This window comes from Tursiops truncatus, chromosome 13, assembly GCF_011762595.2.
Source record: "Tursiops truncatus isolate mTurTru1 chromosome 13, mTurTru1.mat.Y, whole genome shotgun sequence".
NCBI lineage: Eukaryota > Metazoa > Chordata > Mammalia > Artiodactyla > Delphinidae > Tursiops > Tursiops truncatus.
Genome location: NC_047046.1, coordinates 22367359 through 22387525, shown reverse-complemented (window position 1 = coordinate 22387525; position 20167 = coordinate 22367359). Strand labels below are relative to the sequence as shown.

At 44.1% G+C, this 20167-nt stretch overlaps 1 protein-coding gene across 4 annotated transcripts in view; it reads right to left on the bottom strand.

The window, feature by feature from the left end:
• The window catches only part of NF2 (NF2, moesin-ezrin-radixin like (MERLIN) tumor suppressor), a 79311-nt gene that overhangs the window by 42480 nt on the left and 16664 nt on the right, over positions 1-20167 (bottom strand). For all 4 annotated transcript variants that reach the window (XM_019950511.3, XM_073790281.1, XM_033837149.2 and 1 more), the window contains exons 2-4: positions 10814-10939; positions 8749-8871; positions 6698-6781 (exon numbers count right to left, since the gene is read on the bottom strand). In XM_019950511.3, the coding sequence (XP_019806070.1) occupies positions 6698-6781; positions 8749-8871; positions 10814-10939 (333 nt within the window). The remainder of the gene's footprint in view (positions 1-6697; positions 6782-8748; positions 8872-10813; positions 10940-20167) is intronic.

Here is a 20167-nt window from a genome sequence, read left to right as displayed (position 1 = left end):
CTGAGCTCCCAGCTACTCCACTGATCAAATGCTACATCTGAGCACTGGGGAGGTGGCAAAGACACTGCTGAAGGAACTTCTCCACTGGACTAATTCCACTTATAACATTAAAGCCACCTTGAGGTATGTGCCTGCTCTTAAATGTCTTTTTTTTTTTTTTTTTTGCGGTACGCGGGCCTCTCACTGTTGTGGCCTCTCCCGCTGCGGAGCACAGGCTCTGGACGTGCAGGCTCAGCGGCCACAGCTCACGGGCCCAGCCGCTCCGCGGCATGTGGGATCTTCCCGGACCGGGGCACGAACCCGTGTCCCCCTGCATCGGCAGGCGGACTCTCAACCACTGTGCCACCAGGGAAGCCCTTAAATGTCTTTTTAAAAAACAAAAGAAGAAGAAAATCCTCAAGTTGTGGTGGCTGGTGAATATAAAAGAAATTCAGACCACTCCATGGATGGAGATGGCTGTTCCTCCTCATTTTATGTACAGAGGCATCCCAATAACATAAGCAGGAGTGAATTTGCTGGGAAGCTAATGAGGCTTGGGTTTCAGGTCTCTGCACCTGCATGGGCCTGTACCTAATTTTATATTAATAATTTGGTGTTCTTGCATTAAAAGAACACCCTAAATTATATAAGCTTCAGGGCCCACAAAACCTGGATCCACCCCTGATATAAACCAATTGAATTTAAATTCAAGAAGGGAGTTCACCTTTTAAAGGACTCTCAGAGTCACTTCTTAAACAGAGACAAATACTTTCCTCTGCTTATATGTACGAAAAATTAGACCAAATGCTCTGAATAGGATTTCACGAAACATAAAGGTCTAATCAATACATATATAGAATAAACAGTTAGATCCCAACCGCACACCAGTCACTAAATTCCAGATGGATTAAAGACTTAAACCTATAAATGAAAATCCATAAAAATACCAGAATAAAATATAGAAGAACATGTGTATATTAAGTTGGTGAAGTCATTCCAAAAGTCACTCAAAACACGAAAAGGACTGACATGTAAAAAAAGATAAAAGATTAATATCCATAATATATAGGTCCTATAACTGAATTAGAAAAAGACAAACAATAAAGTGGAAAAAACAGGCAAGTCATAAACACTTGATTCACAGAGGAAAGAAATACAAATGGCCAATAAGTCTATGAAAATGATGCCCCAGTGGTAATCAAGGAAATGAAAACTTTAAAAAAATCTACTTTTTTGTCAAATTAGCAAAAATTTAAAAGGCTGATAGCAACCACTGTTGATGAGGATATGGAAAAACAGATATTCTCACCACTATTGGTAGAAGTTAAATTAGGAACTTTTGGAGAGCAATTTGGCCATAACTATTTAAATTTTTTTAGATAAAATTTACATAATAAAATTCACAATTTTAAGCATATAATTCAGTGGTTTTTAGTACTTTCAAAATGTTGTACAACCATCACCACTGTCTAATTCCAGAATATTTCCATCACCTCAAAAAGAAATCCCTTACCCATTAGCAGTAAGTCCTAATTTCCTCCTCCTGTCCCCTGACAACCACTCAACCTACCTTCTGTCTCCATGAATTTGCCTCATCTGGACATTTCATACAAATGGAATCATACAATATGTGGCCTTTCCTGTCTGCTTCTTTCACTTAGCATTATCTAAACTTTAAATGTTCCTATCCTTCAACCCATTTATGCCACTTCTTGATATTTATCATAGACAAATGTTGTTCGTATGTGCCCCAACAGGCGTACTCAAGGATGTTCACTGCACCCATTTAAATAGAAAAGTAATAGAAAGAAAAACAAGCCTAAGTATCTACCAATAAAGATATATTTAAATAAACAACAAGGAACTACTGTATAGCACAGGGAACTATACTCAATATCTTATAATAACCTATAACGGAAAAGAATCTGAAAAAGAATATATACATACATGTATAACTGAATCACTTTGCTGGACACTTGAAACCAACACAACATTGTAAATTAACCATACTTCAATTAAAAAAAAGAAAACAAAAACAAAACAACAAAAAAAGATATTTAAATAAACCACAGCCCCTCTGTTCTATGAAATACAGTTCAATAGTTTAAAAAACTGAGTACTTTAAGAACTCTCTTCTGACAGTTTTAAGTGAAAAGGGTGCGCTATGCAGGATTTCCTCTAGAGTGGAGGCCTAGGAGTGGAATTTCGGGGACTCGGGGAGCGGGTGTCTCCTCACTGACAGGCCCCTACCATACCCATCACCCCACAGAGCTTATGCCAATTCAGTCTATTCCTGCATGGAAATGAGCTCAGAGCTTCTATTCAATTTATTTATTTATTTTACTTTTTTTTTTTTTCAATTGAGGTTGATTTACAATGTTGTGTCAATTTTCTCTGTACAGCAAAGTGACTCAGTTATACATATATGTATATTCTTTTTCATATTCTTTTCCATGATGGTTTGTCATAGGATATTGAATGTAGTTCCCTGTGCTATACAGTAGGACCTTGTTCTTTATCCATCCTATATTAATCCTTGTCAATCTCATGGGTTTGAAATGTTTCCTTATTGTTGCTTTAATTCTTCTTTTTCTTGATTACTAATAAGATTGAGCATCTTTTTGTAGTTACAGATTCTTCTCATACTCTATAAATTGCCTGTTATTTGTACCCTTTGCTCCCATTTTTCTGCTTTTTTCTTAGAAACCTTAGAGTTCTTTATATTCAGGGATATATCTGCAATTCTACTTCTAGAAATCTACCTTAAGGGGAAAAAGCTTTTGCACAGGTACACAAGGAAGCATATAAAAGAGTTCTCAGTAAAGCACTGCTTATAATAGGGAAACAGCAGAAACTAAACCTACCTCCTCCTCAGGAGGATAGAAAAATAAATTAGGCTTATTCATCAATGGCTACCATACAGCAGTTAGAATCAATGAGCTACATCGACAAGTACAACACAATACATATCAAAATTGACATTGAGTGAGAGAAAATACCCATTTGCAAAAGGATAAGCCCCCCCGAAAGGGGAATATGCAGAGGATAGTACCATTTATATCAACTTTTACCTCCTGGGTATTTTTTCCCCTGGATTATTTTAAAGTTAGTCTCCTCCCATCCAACTGACCACTGCCCAAGTTGGGAACCCCACAGTCTCAGCCAGATGACCACCACAGCCTTCTAACAGGTCTCCCTGTTTCCAAACTGGTTTACTCCAATCTGTCCTTCACACAGCCACCAAAGGGTCTGTCTAAAATATAAACCCTTCACTGGCTCTGCATCCCCCACAGGATAAAGTTAAGACCCTTTATGATCTGAACCCCAGCAGACCTCTCCAGCCTCAACTCTTGCCACTCTACCTATACTTTACATATACCCAACTTCTTAGTTGCCTTTTGGCACTCTGCCCCTAACTAGCATCAAAGAGCACTAGGAAACAACAAGCCTCCTCTCCCACCAGTCTTTTCTCTCTCTGAACACTAGGAATCTGCTGGCCAGCCCTGCAAGATTGGGGAATTACATACCATTCTTTCCCAAAGTCATTTTTAATAAGAACACATTTCAAACACCAAATTGTCAATATAAAATCCAACAGGTGGCTTAAGACATTGCAAGATGGTTTGGTGTGTCACATGACTGGGCCAAAAAAACCAGCCTATATTTCTGATTCAAAAATAACCTAAATGGGCTTCCCTGGTGGCACAGTGGTTGAGAGTCCGCCTGCCGATGCAGGGGATGTGGGTTCGTGCCCCAGTCCGGGAAGATCCCACATGCCGCAGAGCGGCTGGGCCTGTGAGCCATGGCCGCTGGGCCTGCGCGTCCGGAGCCTGTGCTCCGCAACGGGAGAGGCCACAACCGTGAGAGGCCTGCGTACCGCAAAAAAAAAAAAAAAAAAAAAAAAAACAAAAACCTAAACTCCTACTAAGAAATATGGTTCTTGTTAACTGAACCATGTGATTAATATCTGTATTTATGCTTTAAGGGTAATTGTTTCTTTATGCTTTGGAATGAACTGTCTATATCAGTTGAACAGCTGAAATACTGTAATGAATACATTTGTGAGTAATTACATCCCATGTGTTAATGAGCTCAATTCACTTTCCCCACCACACTTTTACATCTCCTATGTGTCTCAGAAAGGTTGTGGAAGAAAAGAAATGGAATATAATGGAAGGAACCAGGATGATTTACTGAAAAGTTTGTACTGATGTGACCATATAAATGAACCTGGAATTTAGTGAAAGGTAGTGTGTCGTACTCAGAGACCCCTCTCACAGTGAGGGCAAGAGCAAGTGCTAAATTATGCAATCCAGACACTAGGGTTCTCACCCCTGCTCCATTCTCCAGCTCCATTCTGCTTCAAATCCTGTCCATTAAGAAGTGGGCTACAAACTCCATTTAAAAAAGGATTTATATCGGGCTTCCCTGGTGGCGCAGTGGTTGAGAATCCGCCTGCCAATGCAGGGGACACGGGTTTGAGCCCTGGTCTGGGAAAATCCCACATGCCGCAGAGCAACTAAGCCCGTGCACCACAACTACTGAGCCTGCGCTCTAGAGCCCACGGGCCACAACTACTGAAGCCTGCGCACCTAGAGCCTGTGCTCTGCAACAAGAGAAGCCACCGTAATGAAAAGCCCGTGCACCACAATGAAGAGTAGCCCCTGCTCGCTGCAACTAGAGAAAAGCCCGTGCACAGCAACTAAGACCCAACGCAGCCAAAAATAAATAAATTATTTAAAAAAAAAAATTAACATCAAGTACTGTGACTTCAGACAAATTATTAGTCCTTTCTGAGCCTTAAATTCTTTGGCTTACAGAAAAGACTCCATTGAGTATTGCAAGAAATATTCAGGTTATAACACTTTGTAAAACTGTAAAACGCTACCGGCGTGTAAGATCTGATCAATATTGTAATCAGAGGCACCCTATTAATATTAACAGCTGTCCTAGAAACTGGAAGCATGTTATAATAATCCTTAGTTTCCCAAATGCAGACTTGAAGCCATAGATTACCTTTATTTGTATGTTCCTGACAATTTACACCGGGAAAAACAGTTAAAGCACGCTCCTCCATATGAACCCCATATGCTGTCTGTGAATCACTTTCATCTCTAAATTAGCAGGATCCAAATTAGGAGGGCTTTCCTACAGTGAAATCTGTTTAAGCAAACATCTGCTGGTTCCCTGAAAAGTTATTTTTTTTCTACAGTGGCCTTTGAATTTGTGGCCCAAAATTTATGCAAAGAAAATGTAGCCTTTGAGACTAAAGGCTACCCCTTCAGAGAGAGGTAGTATCTTTGAGAACCTGGGCCTCCTCTCAGCCGGGGAGAAGGCGTGCTAGAGAGAAGCTCAGTTCCGGGCCAGGAAGTGCTCAGATTTAATGAAAGTGACAACTGCTTCATCACTGTCAGGGCGATACTGATTGAAAGGACACATTTTTCCTGTTATTAATATTCTTAATCAAAGCATAAAAGGAAGCATATGTTTTAGTTGAATCAAGGCCCATTTTTCTGTTTTCTCAATTACTCATTTGTCAGGATAATGGAATAGGGGAGGCACAAAATGCAATCCCAAAGCCATGAATTCTGCCCTTAGCTTTACCCAAGATTGCCCAAATGACCTTGGGCAAATCACTGAGGGCAGATACTCACCTTGTGTCTGTATCAGTGACAGAGTCAACAACCTCCCCTCAGGCCAGTGAATACTCAGCAAATATTAGACGAGTCATCAAATGACCCTGATGCTTCTGTTAGTGTGACGAGCACATACAGACCCTTTTCTCCTCCAAATGACAGGCCAGTTTTGAGATTATCTTAAGCTACCCCAAAAAGTGGGCTAAGACGTTGAGGGTCTTATTAATTTCTCTAAAATTTCAGGGAAATGGCTTTATGGATACCTCTAACTAAAAAGGAAAATAATAACTGAAAAGATTATGCAAAATCACAAAAGTAACCCAGGTGTCCCAATTCTGAGGTCATCTTATGCTGCAGTGAAAGGTAATAAGCAGAGGGATCAGGAGAAAGTGGCATGTGATTGAAGTCGGAAATCTGACGGGCATGAAGCACCCTGGGCAGACCCTGTAGCGCATCTTATAAAAACAGAGAGGACAGAAGCACAAGACCAGTGGTCTCCCTCTCCCACCACTCCCAGTCTGCAGCGATTTCTCTGTGAAAGACTCTCAGGTCACCAGACAGCTCAGCTGGGCTTGGTGGGGCCGAGAGCCGCCTGCAGTACCCGACCGTAAGCACAGCCAGCACGTCCATCCAGGTGGATGAAGCAGGACAGTCCCCAAGGTGTGACATGGCCCCGAGGCATAGGGCCGCTGGTCCTCAGAAGATGAGTTTGCAATGAGGACCTGGGCCTTTCTGACCCCAAGGCCATGTTTGACCAAAACTGGAGACGATAACCTCATTCTTCCTAGTTAATAAAAAGAGAGGTTGGCCGGGTGAATATAATTAACCATGTGTGCACAGTGAGATTACACAGATAATTCATCAAGCTGTACACTTATCGTTTATACACACACAGACACTATCACAAGATGATACAGCAGTGGAACAGTGAGAGTGGTCCCCCAAGTCCACAAGTGCCACAGCATCCCACTTTCTGGGGAAAGTCTCTGAAGCCTAGAAGATCCAAAGAAACAGATGACTAGTGTGATCCTGTGACATGCATTAATGCCCAGGAAGAATGCATTTTTCTTCTTTGAGCCTACCTTGGCCTGGACGGCATAAGAAGCCAGGAGCACAGAAGCCTCGGGAGGGCAGTAGATCTTTTCATCTAAAATCTGCTTCTTTACCTGAAAGGGGCAACAGAGGAGACATGATACCGTGTGTGTGGACAGGAGCCGTGCAGGCTGGTCACAGCAAGACACTGCAGCGTGTTCTAATGAGGCCTGTCAACCCAGCCTGCTAATGATTTTCTGACAAAGGGAACGATTTTTTCTTTTTACCGCTGCCGACAGGTTGGGAGCTCGGTCCCCGAGAAGTTATTGGTAAGATGGCTACACAGAAAAAAACCCTTAATCTCTTCTGTTCGTGATCAAATGCCAAAGAGGAAAAACAATCTTCATAGTTAAAAAAAGAGACTGACATCTGGGTTGTGACGGAGGAGAGCTGTGAACTCGGGAAATGTCAGGAGCGGCTCTGGTGGTGATTGCAGCCTCGGCCCCAGCTGAGCACACGCAGAATCAGAGGAAATGGAGTCTGCTTTTAAGTCTTAACACAAGACCAAAGTCAGCGAGGCCACTGAGTTATGACTGCAGGAAAAAAACCCATCACTTTCAATATGCCTGCTCTAAGGAAAAAGGAAGCAATAAAGTTTGATCAATTAACCTTTAAGTCCACTTGAGGTCCGGGAAATATAATTCTTAAGCCATAATGTTGAATTAACATATCTCATTGCATTTAATTTCTTAGACTGGTACGGTGGGTGATGTTCCAGACATAGAGGCAAGACAGCCTCCTGAAGTGACGGCATGCTGAAATAAACACAACGGGAAAGCCAGCTCTCTTTCACAGACGTCAGCAGTCACCAGATTCTTAAAAGTAGTAAATTTTGCCTTGCTCAGCCATGAAAGCGCTCCAACATTTCAGTAGGAGGGGAAATTAAGCCAAAGTCAAATGGAGAATGGGCACTGCTTACAAGAAAGCCATCTCTATATGGCTAAGACATTCTGGGGCCTAGGAGGTCATTTTGTGGTTTCATTCAAAGCAGGGCAACTTTCTAATCCTTCGGTTTTAAGCTGCACTACAGAAAAACTAAACGGGCTTCCCTTTGACATGAAAATATTGGAGAGGGGATATACAAACACACACACTTTTTTTGGCAAACTTTTTTGTGCAAGAGAAATTATTGGAGGGGGTTATTACATTTAACTTAATATTTACTTAATGCAATAATCTGAGGCTCAAACTAATTATAGGAGGCCAGGCTATATGTGTACGTCTGGGCAATCATGTAATTAACGCCCTGCTAGGGTCTTTTCCGTCACTGATGGTGGACACACCAGCCATTCCAGCGCCAAGCACCATAACTAACCGTGAAACTCGGAAAGTGCTCTGAGCGAGCAGTAGGAACACAAGCAAAACTGACAAGGTTCTCATCCTCACACCAGTCCCCCTAGCTGCACCTCTAGATGGTCAACTAGCTGTCTTTGAACCTATAATTATGGATCTCCTAATTTCTTCAATTCGGTGGAACAATTACTTACGGGGTGCCCACCGTGCACTCAACGAGCCTTGCCTTAAAGGGGCTTACAGTCTAATGAGGGAATAGGTGGAAAATAAGGCAATATAGACAAAGAGTGGCATGAAACATGATGTTTGAAGTACCACGTGTGTGGGATTTACCAAGTGTCACTGGAGTTCTGAAGTCCTGCCTTCATGAGAGCAGATTTTAAATTTCTGGAAGAACTACTCTTTGCAAGACTCTCTTTTTAGACTTCCTGGGCAACTATTGAGTACTTCGAAGTTAGTGAGGAGCCATCTTCAGAGATGTTTCTAGTTAGGGAGCTACTTGTATGTGTTCTTTCACCATCATACTTTTGCAATTTCATTTGATGCCAATTATCATCACTCAAGTACAGTTCTGTCCTGAAGACTGTTTTTCATTATAGAACCAAAGGGACTGGCTTTCCAGAGGGAGAACATTTTCACAATGTGGAGGCATTTGTGGTCAAATCCGAGGGGTTGGCCCAGGCTGCCTCTGCTGCTACCCCTGGGGGCGGTTCTCTCAAGATTAGGGGGGTAGCATGAAAAGGGGTACCTGCAAGAAGAATAAATGTTGCGTGATCTCCTGAACCAGCTCCTCCTCAGCATTCTCAGGATAAAATTTGGCCAGGAAGTGAAAGGTGACTGGCTCTTCCTTTGAAACGTCATGATCCAGCACCTGCGGAATTACAGAGCAAAAGAAAAACAAGCTAGTTTCGCCCCTCTCCCTCCCAGGCCACCATCAAAGGACCTTCTGCAGGGAGTGTATAAACATTTTTCTCCCTTCTAAATTTATCACATTTCCCAAAGGTTGTGATTCTACAGTTTGAAGCATTCACAAAGCCATCTATACAAGGAGGTAACATTCACTTCACATGGTGAATTAATCAAATTAATCAATATCCCCAAGTGGTGAGTGGAGCTAAGATGATTCAGGCACAAATGTTTTCAAGGCCACAGAGATAGCTAAAAACTAGAAATTTATAACTCAAAGGCCTTGGGCACTATCCTTTATGGTAGGCTGAAGGTTTTTTAATTTTCTCAAGTAGTGGAATCTTCCTTTACTCTTTTGTCTTGCTGACTACCTACAACATTTAGGTCCATACTGGAATGGAGCTTAGAGATGATGAACTAAATATTTGTGAAAGCATCTAAACATTAACTGAGCAACAAAAGTAAAACACGTCCATCATGGCAACCCTTTGTTTCAGGAACCTCTAGAGATGCCCCACGAAATACTTGAGCACAGCCAGTAAACCACTCTGCCTTTAATATTCTAACAATTTCATCCACCCACTGGAAAGCTTGGGCCATCTGCTCTCCAGAATGAATTTCATCTCAGGACATAAACATGCCATGTGACAGGCTACAAGGCTCCATTAACATGTGTCATAATTTATTTCCTTTGAGCAGCAGGCTCCACGGCTCCTGAGGCCCCCAATCTAATATCCATTTGGCCAACACTCAGGTACGATTTCAAATTTACTTTGCCGAGAGTCACAAAATGATACTGAAGGTTTTGCTGTCTTTGGTAGATAACTCTCCAGGCTCCTGCCCAAATTCCTGGTCGTGGTGCCCAAGAGATTCAAAATAAACCTGATCTAGGACGCTCTTGCTGGCATGGCAGCACTTGGACATTCATGATCGTTGGGAATTACCATGTGAAATTTATAACCAGCAGGGACCCCAACGTGAAGATTCAGATTACTGCGTACATATGTAAACACAATTTGAACGCCTGAGTTTAGAGTCAAACTGGTAGAAGACGGGAGGCTTTCACTGTTTATCATGCAAAGTAGTAGATAATAGAATGAGGTAGGCAATTGCAGGGGGTAATTGGGGGTAAAAATGAGACACTGACTTACTCAGAGATTCAGGGGTCTTTTAGGAGTCACTGACTAAAACATATGGCCCTGCTCTCAGCGTCTCCATGGACAGGTTGGCGGGTAAGTAGGTGACAGCGTCTCTGTGAGCACATAAGAACCCACGCAGAGGGCAGTTCCCCGAGGCAATATCCATTTCTAAGCCACATTAGAACTGCTGGGAGTCCAGACTTGTACACCAGGCCTCAGAAGCCCCAGAATATCATGAGAACAAAATAGACATTCTTCCTTCACCGCGGGAACCAGGGCACTCTTTATTCCTTAGATCATGTTAATGAATAAATTGAGTTGGGCCATGGTGTTTCTCAAAAATACTCTAAAACATTCCCTAAAGAACAGGAGCCCCAAGAAAATCTTTCAAAGACATAAATTGTGGGAAAAAAAACCAAAACGATAATACAATAGTAATTTCTATCCACGAAGCCTGACTCATGGCTCAGTCAACAGAATGGCATTAAGCCTGAAGCAATCAGGTGACACCCGGTGACAAGAAGGAAGAAGCCAGGGATGGCAGCTGGTCAGTCCTGGGTGGTTCTGCAGGCCCCGGGGTAGCCGGTGAGGAACAGGGGCGGGGTCTCCCTAGGCCCGCATCCTGTCCCGTATAACTTCCTCCGCAACCCGCCCCTCTCTCTGCTGTGTACCCATAATGCCCCATGATGAGCAATAAGCTAGACACATTCTCAGGGGAAATCTAGAGCTCATGCCAGCCCCACTGGTGTCATCAGGGTCTGGGCCCACCTTCTTGTCCATCTTGAGCCAGGCCACGGTGTCCTTGATTGTATACTGCAGGCCAAAGAACCAGGTTTCCCGAAGCCCCAGGGTCCGGCACACCAAGTCAAACAGGTCCTTCCCCTTCCACTTCATCTGCAAGGGAACAAACCAACAGGGGAAGACAGCTGAGCCCAAGTGGTAATCTGCTCGCAGGAAAACCTTTTCTCTGCTCCCCTGACCTCAGGTTCTGAAAGGTGGGGATGACGCTAAGATGGCTGAGGAGCACAGAATTCCTAAATAATTGTAAACCTTCCTACACAAAACCATGAGTGGGAAAATAATAATTAGAGCTTAATGGCTTAATCACTGCAAAGCATACACAATACCTCCCTTGGACAGTTCCTTACAGATCTTAATATGCCCAAAGCTGCCAATTTAGGAAAGCTGGTAAATAACGTCCACTTTTAAGAGTCAAGCTTCTCCCATTAACCCAGGGTTAGCTTCTAGAGACATTCGTTTCCTCAAGATTTTCTTGTTGATTTTCTTTTTAATCATGACTCTGCCCTTTAATAAAAGGCTAGCTTTTTAAAATGTAAAGACTAGTTTTACTTGATTTTTTTTTAAAACGCAACATAGGGTACGAAATTGTAACTGACGTCACAAATCATGGGGAAAAAGAACCACTAGAGACCAGCCAGTCCAATCACGGGTCTCTCCCCATCATGATGTGTAACCAAGGCCAAAGAGGAGGTGTCCACCCACAGCCACATGCAGCAACTCCAAACTCTTGTATCGAAACCCAGGGGACAAACAGACAGGAATATACTGTAGTGTGCTAATCCCGTAGCCTCATTTTCAAAAGGACCTGAAGCAATGGCTGCTAAGCCCATTTCTCAGCTCTTCAATCTTGTGGCCAGAAAAGCAGGTTCAATATCATAATAGGGGAAGAAAATACCCAGGAGCTTAGTAAATGTTGCCACCCGTGATGCAGCCACCCATAGCGGCTGCTGGCCTCGACCCCAGTCAGTGGCCCCCAAGTATCAGGTGGACATTCAAATGGACACCTGCGTACAGGGATGAGCACAAGACACATCACGGAGATGGTGGGCACAGATGGTGGATTTAAATATGAGGTCACCAGACATCGGAAGAGGAAGACCACCTGACTGCAGGGGCGTCTGTCCTTCTCCTGCTCTCATTAGAAATTTCCACCCAAGGTCCTAGCACGCTGAAGATGCACAATGAAAAGGAACTGGGGAAGTTCAGGGTTCAGAGACTTCTTATAAAAGCAAGAAGGAAAAAAAATAAGTTAGACCTCTAAAATCAGATTGGTGTTTGCTAAAACCTGATTCTAGAGGATTTTTCAAGCAGGCCCTCTATTTTTAATATATGTGAATGGACGGCGTGTTCCCTACGAGGAACTCAACAGGAAAGCCCATCCTTCTCCGTGTGTATATTCAAAGTCCAAGAGCAAAGAAGCAGCCTAGATGGAAGCACACCGAAACTGCAGCAGACGCAGGGTGGAGATATGGACTAGCTTTTGTCCTTCTCCAAAAGACGCTCTAGCCCTGCCCCCGTCCCCTCTCTGTGACTTCAGTGGGGCCCCTGCAACACTACAAAGGTTGAGTTCTTTAGAAATTATTTTGAGTAAAATAAAATAAAATGTTTTATTTTAAAAAGATGATCTTCCCCTTCTGTAAGGCTTAATAATGCTTGTTGGCACACCTGTGTCCCAGTCTGACACTGGGACAAAGGGTTTTTTAATTCACGGTAGGTTTTAATTCCTACGGGCGGACTTCACTGAAGAAATGTTATTTTGGAAAACTAGGAGCTTCAGGATGCTGATTATCCTCTTGTTTCTATTTTAAGCCAGTACATAGTATATAAATTATAAATGACTACTTTGCTACAAGATAATGTAACACTTAAGAGCACACATTAACTTGGAGAAGTGAAATACCCAAGGGCCAAGAAGATCAAGGTAATGATCCCCAATCCGCCATAACTCACGGCCACCGCAGGGCGGGCTCTGGCACGAGGGGCTGTCTGCAAGTGGGTGTGTGGTGCATCTAAACGAGAGCTACCAAGAAAATGGTGAGTGGATTTCCTGATTTGGGAGCTTAAATTCTCAAACATAATCTCGTATTAATGCAGTTTTCTACTTCCTTGTTTCTAAAATGCAAAATTATCTCTGTTGAATGCAGAGACAATGTCTTTGCTACTGTGGAGCTTGCAATAAAGTGAAGAGAGGGTAAATTTTTTCACACCGATTCAGAATGCCTGGCTTATATTTTCAACTTTAAGAATTGTAGGGTGTCAAATTGGAAATGAGTCTAAGTAGTTAATTACCCACAGTAGACCTGTCCCCTTTCTGTATAAGGAAACATTCTTTGGCAGCCTGCTACAGCAGACAACTGGCCTTCTTCTTGGTGGTCTAAGGTAGGCAACCCCCCAGATCGCCTCTTTTTCTGCTCTGTGGGGTTCCTTTCATCTTGCTCTCCTCCAGCACTCCCCAGCCACCTTTTCCAGTAAGTAACTGGTATCTTAACACTCTTCTCCCACCCTAAAACAAAACCCATTTTCAGAAGAGCCCGGTATTTATTGCTCCTTTACAGCTCAATGTGAATTAAAGCCTCTGCTTCCTCTCATCTAATCCTTTTTTTGGCTGCACCTCGAAGCCTGTGGGACCTCAGTTCCCCGACCAGGGATTGAACACTGTCCACAGCAGTGAAAGCCTGGAATCCTAACCGCTAGGCCACCAGGGAACTCCCCATCCTCTCAGCTAATTTTTCAGCAAGCATTACACAGCACATCCTATGTGCCCAGCAATATTAGACACTGAGGATGTGAAATTCTGGAAGAATGTTCCCTGCCGAATACTCAAGTAACGACCCAGGTTGGAAAAAGCTTTAAAGAACAAGGGAGAATTAGTTAAAGGAGAAAAGGAAATAAGTCTAAAAACAGACAAACGTCATGATCTCTACAGGGAACTGCATGTCATCTGGCAGAGGTGAAACAGACAGCCTGAACTCAGTGGACCTGGTGGGGATGGACCAGGACTCTCCATATACCCAGAGGCAGAGGAATGATGGGATCAGACCTGCATTCTAGAATGTGCACTAACAACAGGTTGGAGGAAAGGAGCCTGGAATCAAGCAGGGCAGAAGGGAGGCCAACTCCCACCTTGATGAAGGCAGTGCGAAGGAGAGAAAGCCTGAGAACTAGAAAAGCATCAAGAGAAACATCTGAATTCCTGGCTTGAGCATCAGGTGTTTCCAGTAGAGGAGGGATGGAAGACAGGAGAAGCAGGAGCAGCAAGTTTTGAGGGAAACAGATGAGTAATTAAGTTCTAGACAAAGCAAGATAGGGTGCCTGAGGAAACCAAGTAGAGATGTCCTAAATACACCTGATTTTAAGTCTTAGCTCTATTTACAAAATAAAGTGTTCTAGTTTTTAGTCATTAAGTTTTTCTCTTGGGCTAAATCTAACCTCCAATGTGTTGTTACCTACATGAGGGTGCACTTTTCAACATGCCTTCCCCAAATGTATGAGGCTTGCTTAGTCTTCCTAATTTGGGTTTCCACTTCCTGATTTGGGAGCTTTTACTCCTGGTGGTTCTTGGGACACCACCGGTCACAGTTACTCCTGGTGGTTCTTGGGACACCCTGAGGATGGGAGGTCTTGGGTTGCAATGGGCCTTCCTTGGTGCTGCTGACTCGCAAGAGCATGAGCACACCCACCTCCAGTTCTATCACTGGTCCACTGTGCTGTGCTGATGTGGGAAGGTGATGTGACCACCTAAGCATCTCGCTAGATCGTAGGCACCTCAGAACAAGAGCAACGCCGGTCATCTCTCTACTCCCCACAGCACCCGCCGAGTGTGCACACACAAGACGTGGCAAACGATGGCTGTGCGACAGAACAGACCTGACCACTTCAAAACCTGAGACTCAAAAGTGTAAAGCAAAATGAACCCCCATTCGTCCACTCCTTCGACAAACATTTAGTGAACACACGCTGTGTCCGAGCACCAGCCGAGGTGCAGGGGATAAATGGGGGACAGAAGACAACAGGCCCAGGGTGTGAACCTGTCAGAAACAGATAATCATTCCCCTCGCCCCACACACAAATCAGCTCCGGGTGTGGTGGTCAGCACTATAGCACCCAGTGCCACAACAGGGACATCAGGGACTGGAGGGACCCTCTCTCTTGAACAGGTGGGCAATGGCATCTGAACTGGTGGGAAAGAGAAGCCAAGTGAAGACCAGCCTTGGGGAAGGAAGAGAGAGCAGGCAAGTGTGTTACAGGCAGAGGGAAGAGCATATGCGAAGGTCTAGAGGTCTAGATGGTTCTTGTAGGAAATGACAGTATTGTAGTTCAGTTTGGCTGGAGAACAGAGGCTGGGGAACATTTGCTGTACTTTCAACTACCATCTAAAATCAATTCTTGGGAATTCTCTGGCAGTCCAGTGGTTAGGACTCCATGCTTCCACTGCAGGGGGCACGGTCGGGGAACTAAGATCCCGAAAGCCATATGGCATGGCCAAAAAAAATTAAAAATAAAACCAATTCTTTGTCTCCTAACTCTGACCTGTCGTGTGAACCACAGAAAGCTGTCTGAGTGGCTGTTTTCTCCTTTTTCCCTAGGATGGAACATAACTCGTACCATTCTAGATGTACAGGAGAGAAGCTAAATCATTACATAAGATGGATGCTTCCGAAGATTAGGGCTTAATTCCTTCCAGGAACCAGTCTAAAAGGCAGAGAGAAACAGTGGTTATCTAACATCGGTATGAATCTCAGTGCTGCCGCTGTGTGACCTTGGGCAAGTTATTGAACTTCCCTGTGCTTTGCAACAGGGATAATAAACAGAACCCGTTTTAGCAGATTGACCTCAGGATTAAGTGCACTGATACATTTGAAAAGCCTAAGAAGGTGCCACAGTAAATACTCAATAAAAGGTGGTGATTACTCATTCTAACCCCGCCTCTTCTTATATACTCAAGGGGCATCGTTTAAAGCCTCCAGTTGTGTTCCACTCCACGCATGATGGATGGCAGATCAGAAAGGGCACCATCAATTCTCATCGTGCTAACCGAGCCATCACTCACTTGACAAACATTTATTGAGCACCCACTACATCCTAGTCACTGCGCTTGGCCCCAGAGATGAATGATGAATCTGGGACAAGACGCTGTCCCTATTCACGGCTGATGGGGAAGACAGGTGAATGGATAAGGAAAGTGCAACCTGGCAAATGCTCACAGAACAGAGGACTGAGGGAACGCAGCTCGGGCCTGGGGGTCTGTGAGTGGCTTCCCTGGGGAGATGCCGTCTGAGCTGGGTCTCAAAAGCCAGGCAGCAGCTGGTCCTCTGGTGAAGGGGCTGAAGGAAGAGAGGTCACTCCAGCCGGAGGGAACAGCATGTCTGCCGCTTGGGTCCAGGCTGTTGTCAAGTGAAGGAACGCTCTTTGCGTTCTTCTGGTATCTGACAAGCAGCGTGACTGTCCTATCTGCAGTACTGAATGTTCAGTGCGGTACTGTGTACATGGCTTCAGCCCCAAGCGTGTGACAGCTCGCACCCACCACAGCCACTGAGGGCCTGGGTCGTTCAGTCCCTGCTCTGAGCGGCCAGGCCCCCCTGAACAATACCTGCCACGTCTCTAAGGAGCCACGACCAGTGGGATGAGTCTCGTGTTTCTTTTTTTATTAAAACATTTTCTCTTCTGATACCTGCTAGCACATAAGCCATTCAGGCTTTGCACTTATGCTACTTGCAGGCCTTTTTGGAGGGTTTGTCATTTTTCCCGAACAGATTGCCAAAAAGAGAACAGTCCCTGGTGCTGATGAAATGTTCACCTGAACTCATCTCTTCCGCCCTGGGGCAAGTGTTCCACTGCTCCACATACCCCCTCACCCCCGCCTCTGCTCAGCCCAGTGAAGGGAGGGAGGCGACGAGGCAGGGGCTCATCTTGCAGGCAGAAAAGGAGCGGTGGAGGGAGGGAGAAAGGAGATTTGCAGGAAGGAGCCGGACTCCATGGCGTGTGGGCTCCAGCTCTGTGGGCCTCGGCCTCCAGATGCCCTTGAAGCTCAGGGCAAATGGCAGGGAGTGTGGGTGCACGGCGCGTCTTGCATCGTGGCTGTGTTCTTGCATTACTTTAACGGGCTGCGGTGTTATTTCCCAGATCCATCCCATGCCTCTATCACAGATGGATGTGTATGAACTTTATAAACAGGACTAAGTGCTGTCAGCTTGTTATCTTTTGTAGGGGCTGGATTTATGAGCTTTACCCAGAGTGAAGTGCTTGTCATTTATCAACCTCAAATGTTTTAAGGAAATAGCACTAAGCACTTAGGCTCTGCAGCAGGAACGTAGCTGGAATGCAGCACTTTTCTGTTGTTGGAAGCAACTGGCACCAATAACCTACAGGACCAATCAGGGTCTATTAACCAGGGAAGCATTTTGAATAACGTCTGAGACATCTTCTTACAACAGGCCAGGTTTAGACTCACAACCCTAAAACTACCACTTGTTTTTTTGGCTTTGGCAGCCTTCGCATTGCATTTCTCGCACTGCTTTCTCTGGGCCGTGCAGAGAATCGAATGTGGCTGCCATGTGTGAAATGCCTGAGAATCAGAAGCCCCAGAGAAACTTCAGCTTTACAGAGAAGACTCAGACCTGGAGAAGCTAGCAGAGAAGTGACATCCCATTTCATAGATGTCGGGGGACAGGATTATCAGCCACACAAGAGATGCTATTTGACTGGCTGTCTACTCCACAGAAGAGGAAAGAGAACCGACGGACAGACCCGGCATTCACTTATCAGGGTTTCTTCTAATTAGTTCACAAGTTGCCCCAGCATTTTCCATAAAAACTATTGAAAGGTTAGCTCCCTTACAGACAGAGCAATAGAAGGGACCGTACCTCCCCGGGCTCAGGACACATGTAGCGTGTTTACCGTGATTTCGGGAACGCAAGAGCAAGGAGGGCTGTGATCTCCCCTCTCCACGTTCACCCCTAATTGACTTTTGCAGTCGTGGCTGCCCTACGAGAACTGATTTCAGAGAAGAGTTGAGAATTTAAGATGCTGATGTGCTGGATCCAAACCTAAATACAACTTTTATTGGTCTGTTTTGAAAAAACAGATGCCAAACACCTCCATTTACAAGATAAACACAATGGAAAGAGTTATAAAAATGATTTTGCTGTGCAGTAGTGAATAATGAGTCCCATTAAAATCTATTCCAGTTAATCAAAGAGGATAAAAGAGTGCAGTAAATGGGGGTGTAAAACCGACCCTCCCCGACTCATACCATGGAAGCAGGTTCTGTGTCTCATGTCTGTGTTTCCTGTCGTGGTTAAGGACACACACACACCACTCCTAATCAGCCATTATTTCTGAGGGAAAAGGAGACCCTCCAAATAGAAACAAGATTTTAGCCAAAAAAAGAGACTCGTCTCTTTGCTCTACCAATCACGACCCCCAAATCCCTTATCTCGATCTGCACAAAATCTCACAAACCTGAAACCTCCTTTTTGCAAAAACAAAACAAAACAAAACAAAACAAAAAACTCAATTCCAATCTTGCCCTGTCAGTTTCTGCCATAATCAACCACAGCAAGTAATTTTCCTCTCCCAGCCCTCCAATCATCGCTGTTAGTATGCTGAATCTATTTAAATCATTGGTTTCAAAGCCCTCCACCAATTACTTCCTCTCTCCTCCAACCAACTGCTCTGCCTTGTTACAAGGCAGCCTCTGCCCTCCCTGGTCAGCAAACCTACATGCCTCTAGTTACCCACAACCAGACCTTTCTAAGATTCCTTCTTTATCTCACCACTGTCTCCCTCCCACGCATACAATACCAGATATGTGAGTTAGTATGTACTTTACATACACGGAAAAATGAGGTGTCTGTCTCTGCCCAAGATTCCTGTCCTTCCTGCAATTCTGCAGATCATAAATTCCTTGAAGACAAGGGCTAACACACACACACACACACACACACACACACACACACACACACACACTCACACTCTCTCTCTCTCTCTCTCTCTCCCCTTCTCCTTTCCTCTTTCTCTCTCTCTAAGTCTCCCAGGACCCACACAAGTGCTGTATAATCTGTGGCCACTTCACAAATGCTTGTGGTTGGCTGATGATGTTGATGATAATGATGATGATACCTAAGCTGAGCCTTCTGAGTAGAACAGTCTTCTAGGTAATGATTGCAATGAAGCAAGAATTTATGACACTCCTCATTAAAATTCTAATTGCATAATTGGGCCTGAAGGTATATACCCGCCCCATTTGGGGACACATACTGATCTCCACTCTCTAAAAATACCTTGGCAAGGAAATCTAAATCTCAAAAAGCCAACCAAGAAAAATTTCCACAGAACAAGAGACCAGTAAGAAACAGATCACAGCGCCTCAGCAAGCCACAAAACGGAGGTTTTAAACTCTGAGAAGTCTTTCAAAACAAAATGGATTATAGATTTTTTGGGGGGAGAAAAGTTCTTATGTTTGCAGCTCCTGGCACATTGCCTGCTTTAGCGGAGACAGGTTCTAGCAGCGGCCGTGAGCCCAGAGAGGGGATCTGCGTCCTAAACTCCCCTGTCCACCACGCACAACCTTGGGTGAGCCACACAGCTCAACTGCGCTTCAGTTTCTTCACCTGTCAATCAATTGTGCCCCCATGCAAGGCCCAAATTTTATAATGCTGTGAAAAAAGATGAGCCGCTTGAAGCTTTGACAGTCAGCTGACAGATGACAAAGCAAAAAGAAACAATAGTTATATGCTATAAAAGCAATGCAATTCCTCCAAAGTAAAGAAGACAATCTCTATCTTTGGAATTTAACTCACAACATGAGGGCAATCATGGCCTTGTCAAATAGCTATGAAACACCCAAACCCGCTGTGTTGGGAAAGTCGCTTAACCTCTCTGGGTCTCAGCTTCCACACTCATCAAGTGGGCTTGCAGGATTAATACCCTCTGAGTCTACGAGCTTGAGATGGTTTTGTATAAACCGTGGAGGATTTTTCACTGCTATAATCATTTTCTTTTAATCCTTTAACATCCCATTCTATATCTTAAAATCGTTTTGGGGGATGTCAATGACCCTTAACACTTAATTTCTGTGTGCTTTCTACTTTCCCTTACGCAGGTACTGCCACTGCAATCATGTTCCTTACTACTAATAATCAGGAGTTGACTTACAATAATGAACTCTAATGCAACAAAAATGGTGATTGTCATGCTAATGAAAAATACAAGTTTTTTAGCACCAAGCATGCTGTTGATATTCAGCAATTACCAATGATTACAAATGTTTCCTACTAGAGCATGGACTTGAGGATATGGGGAGGGGGAAGGGTAAGCTGT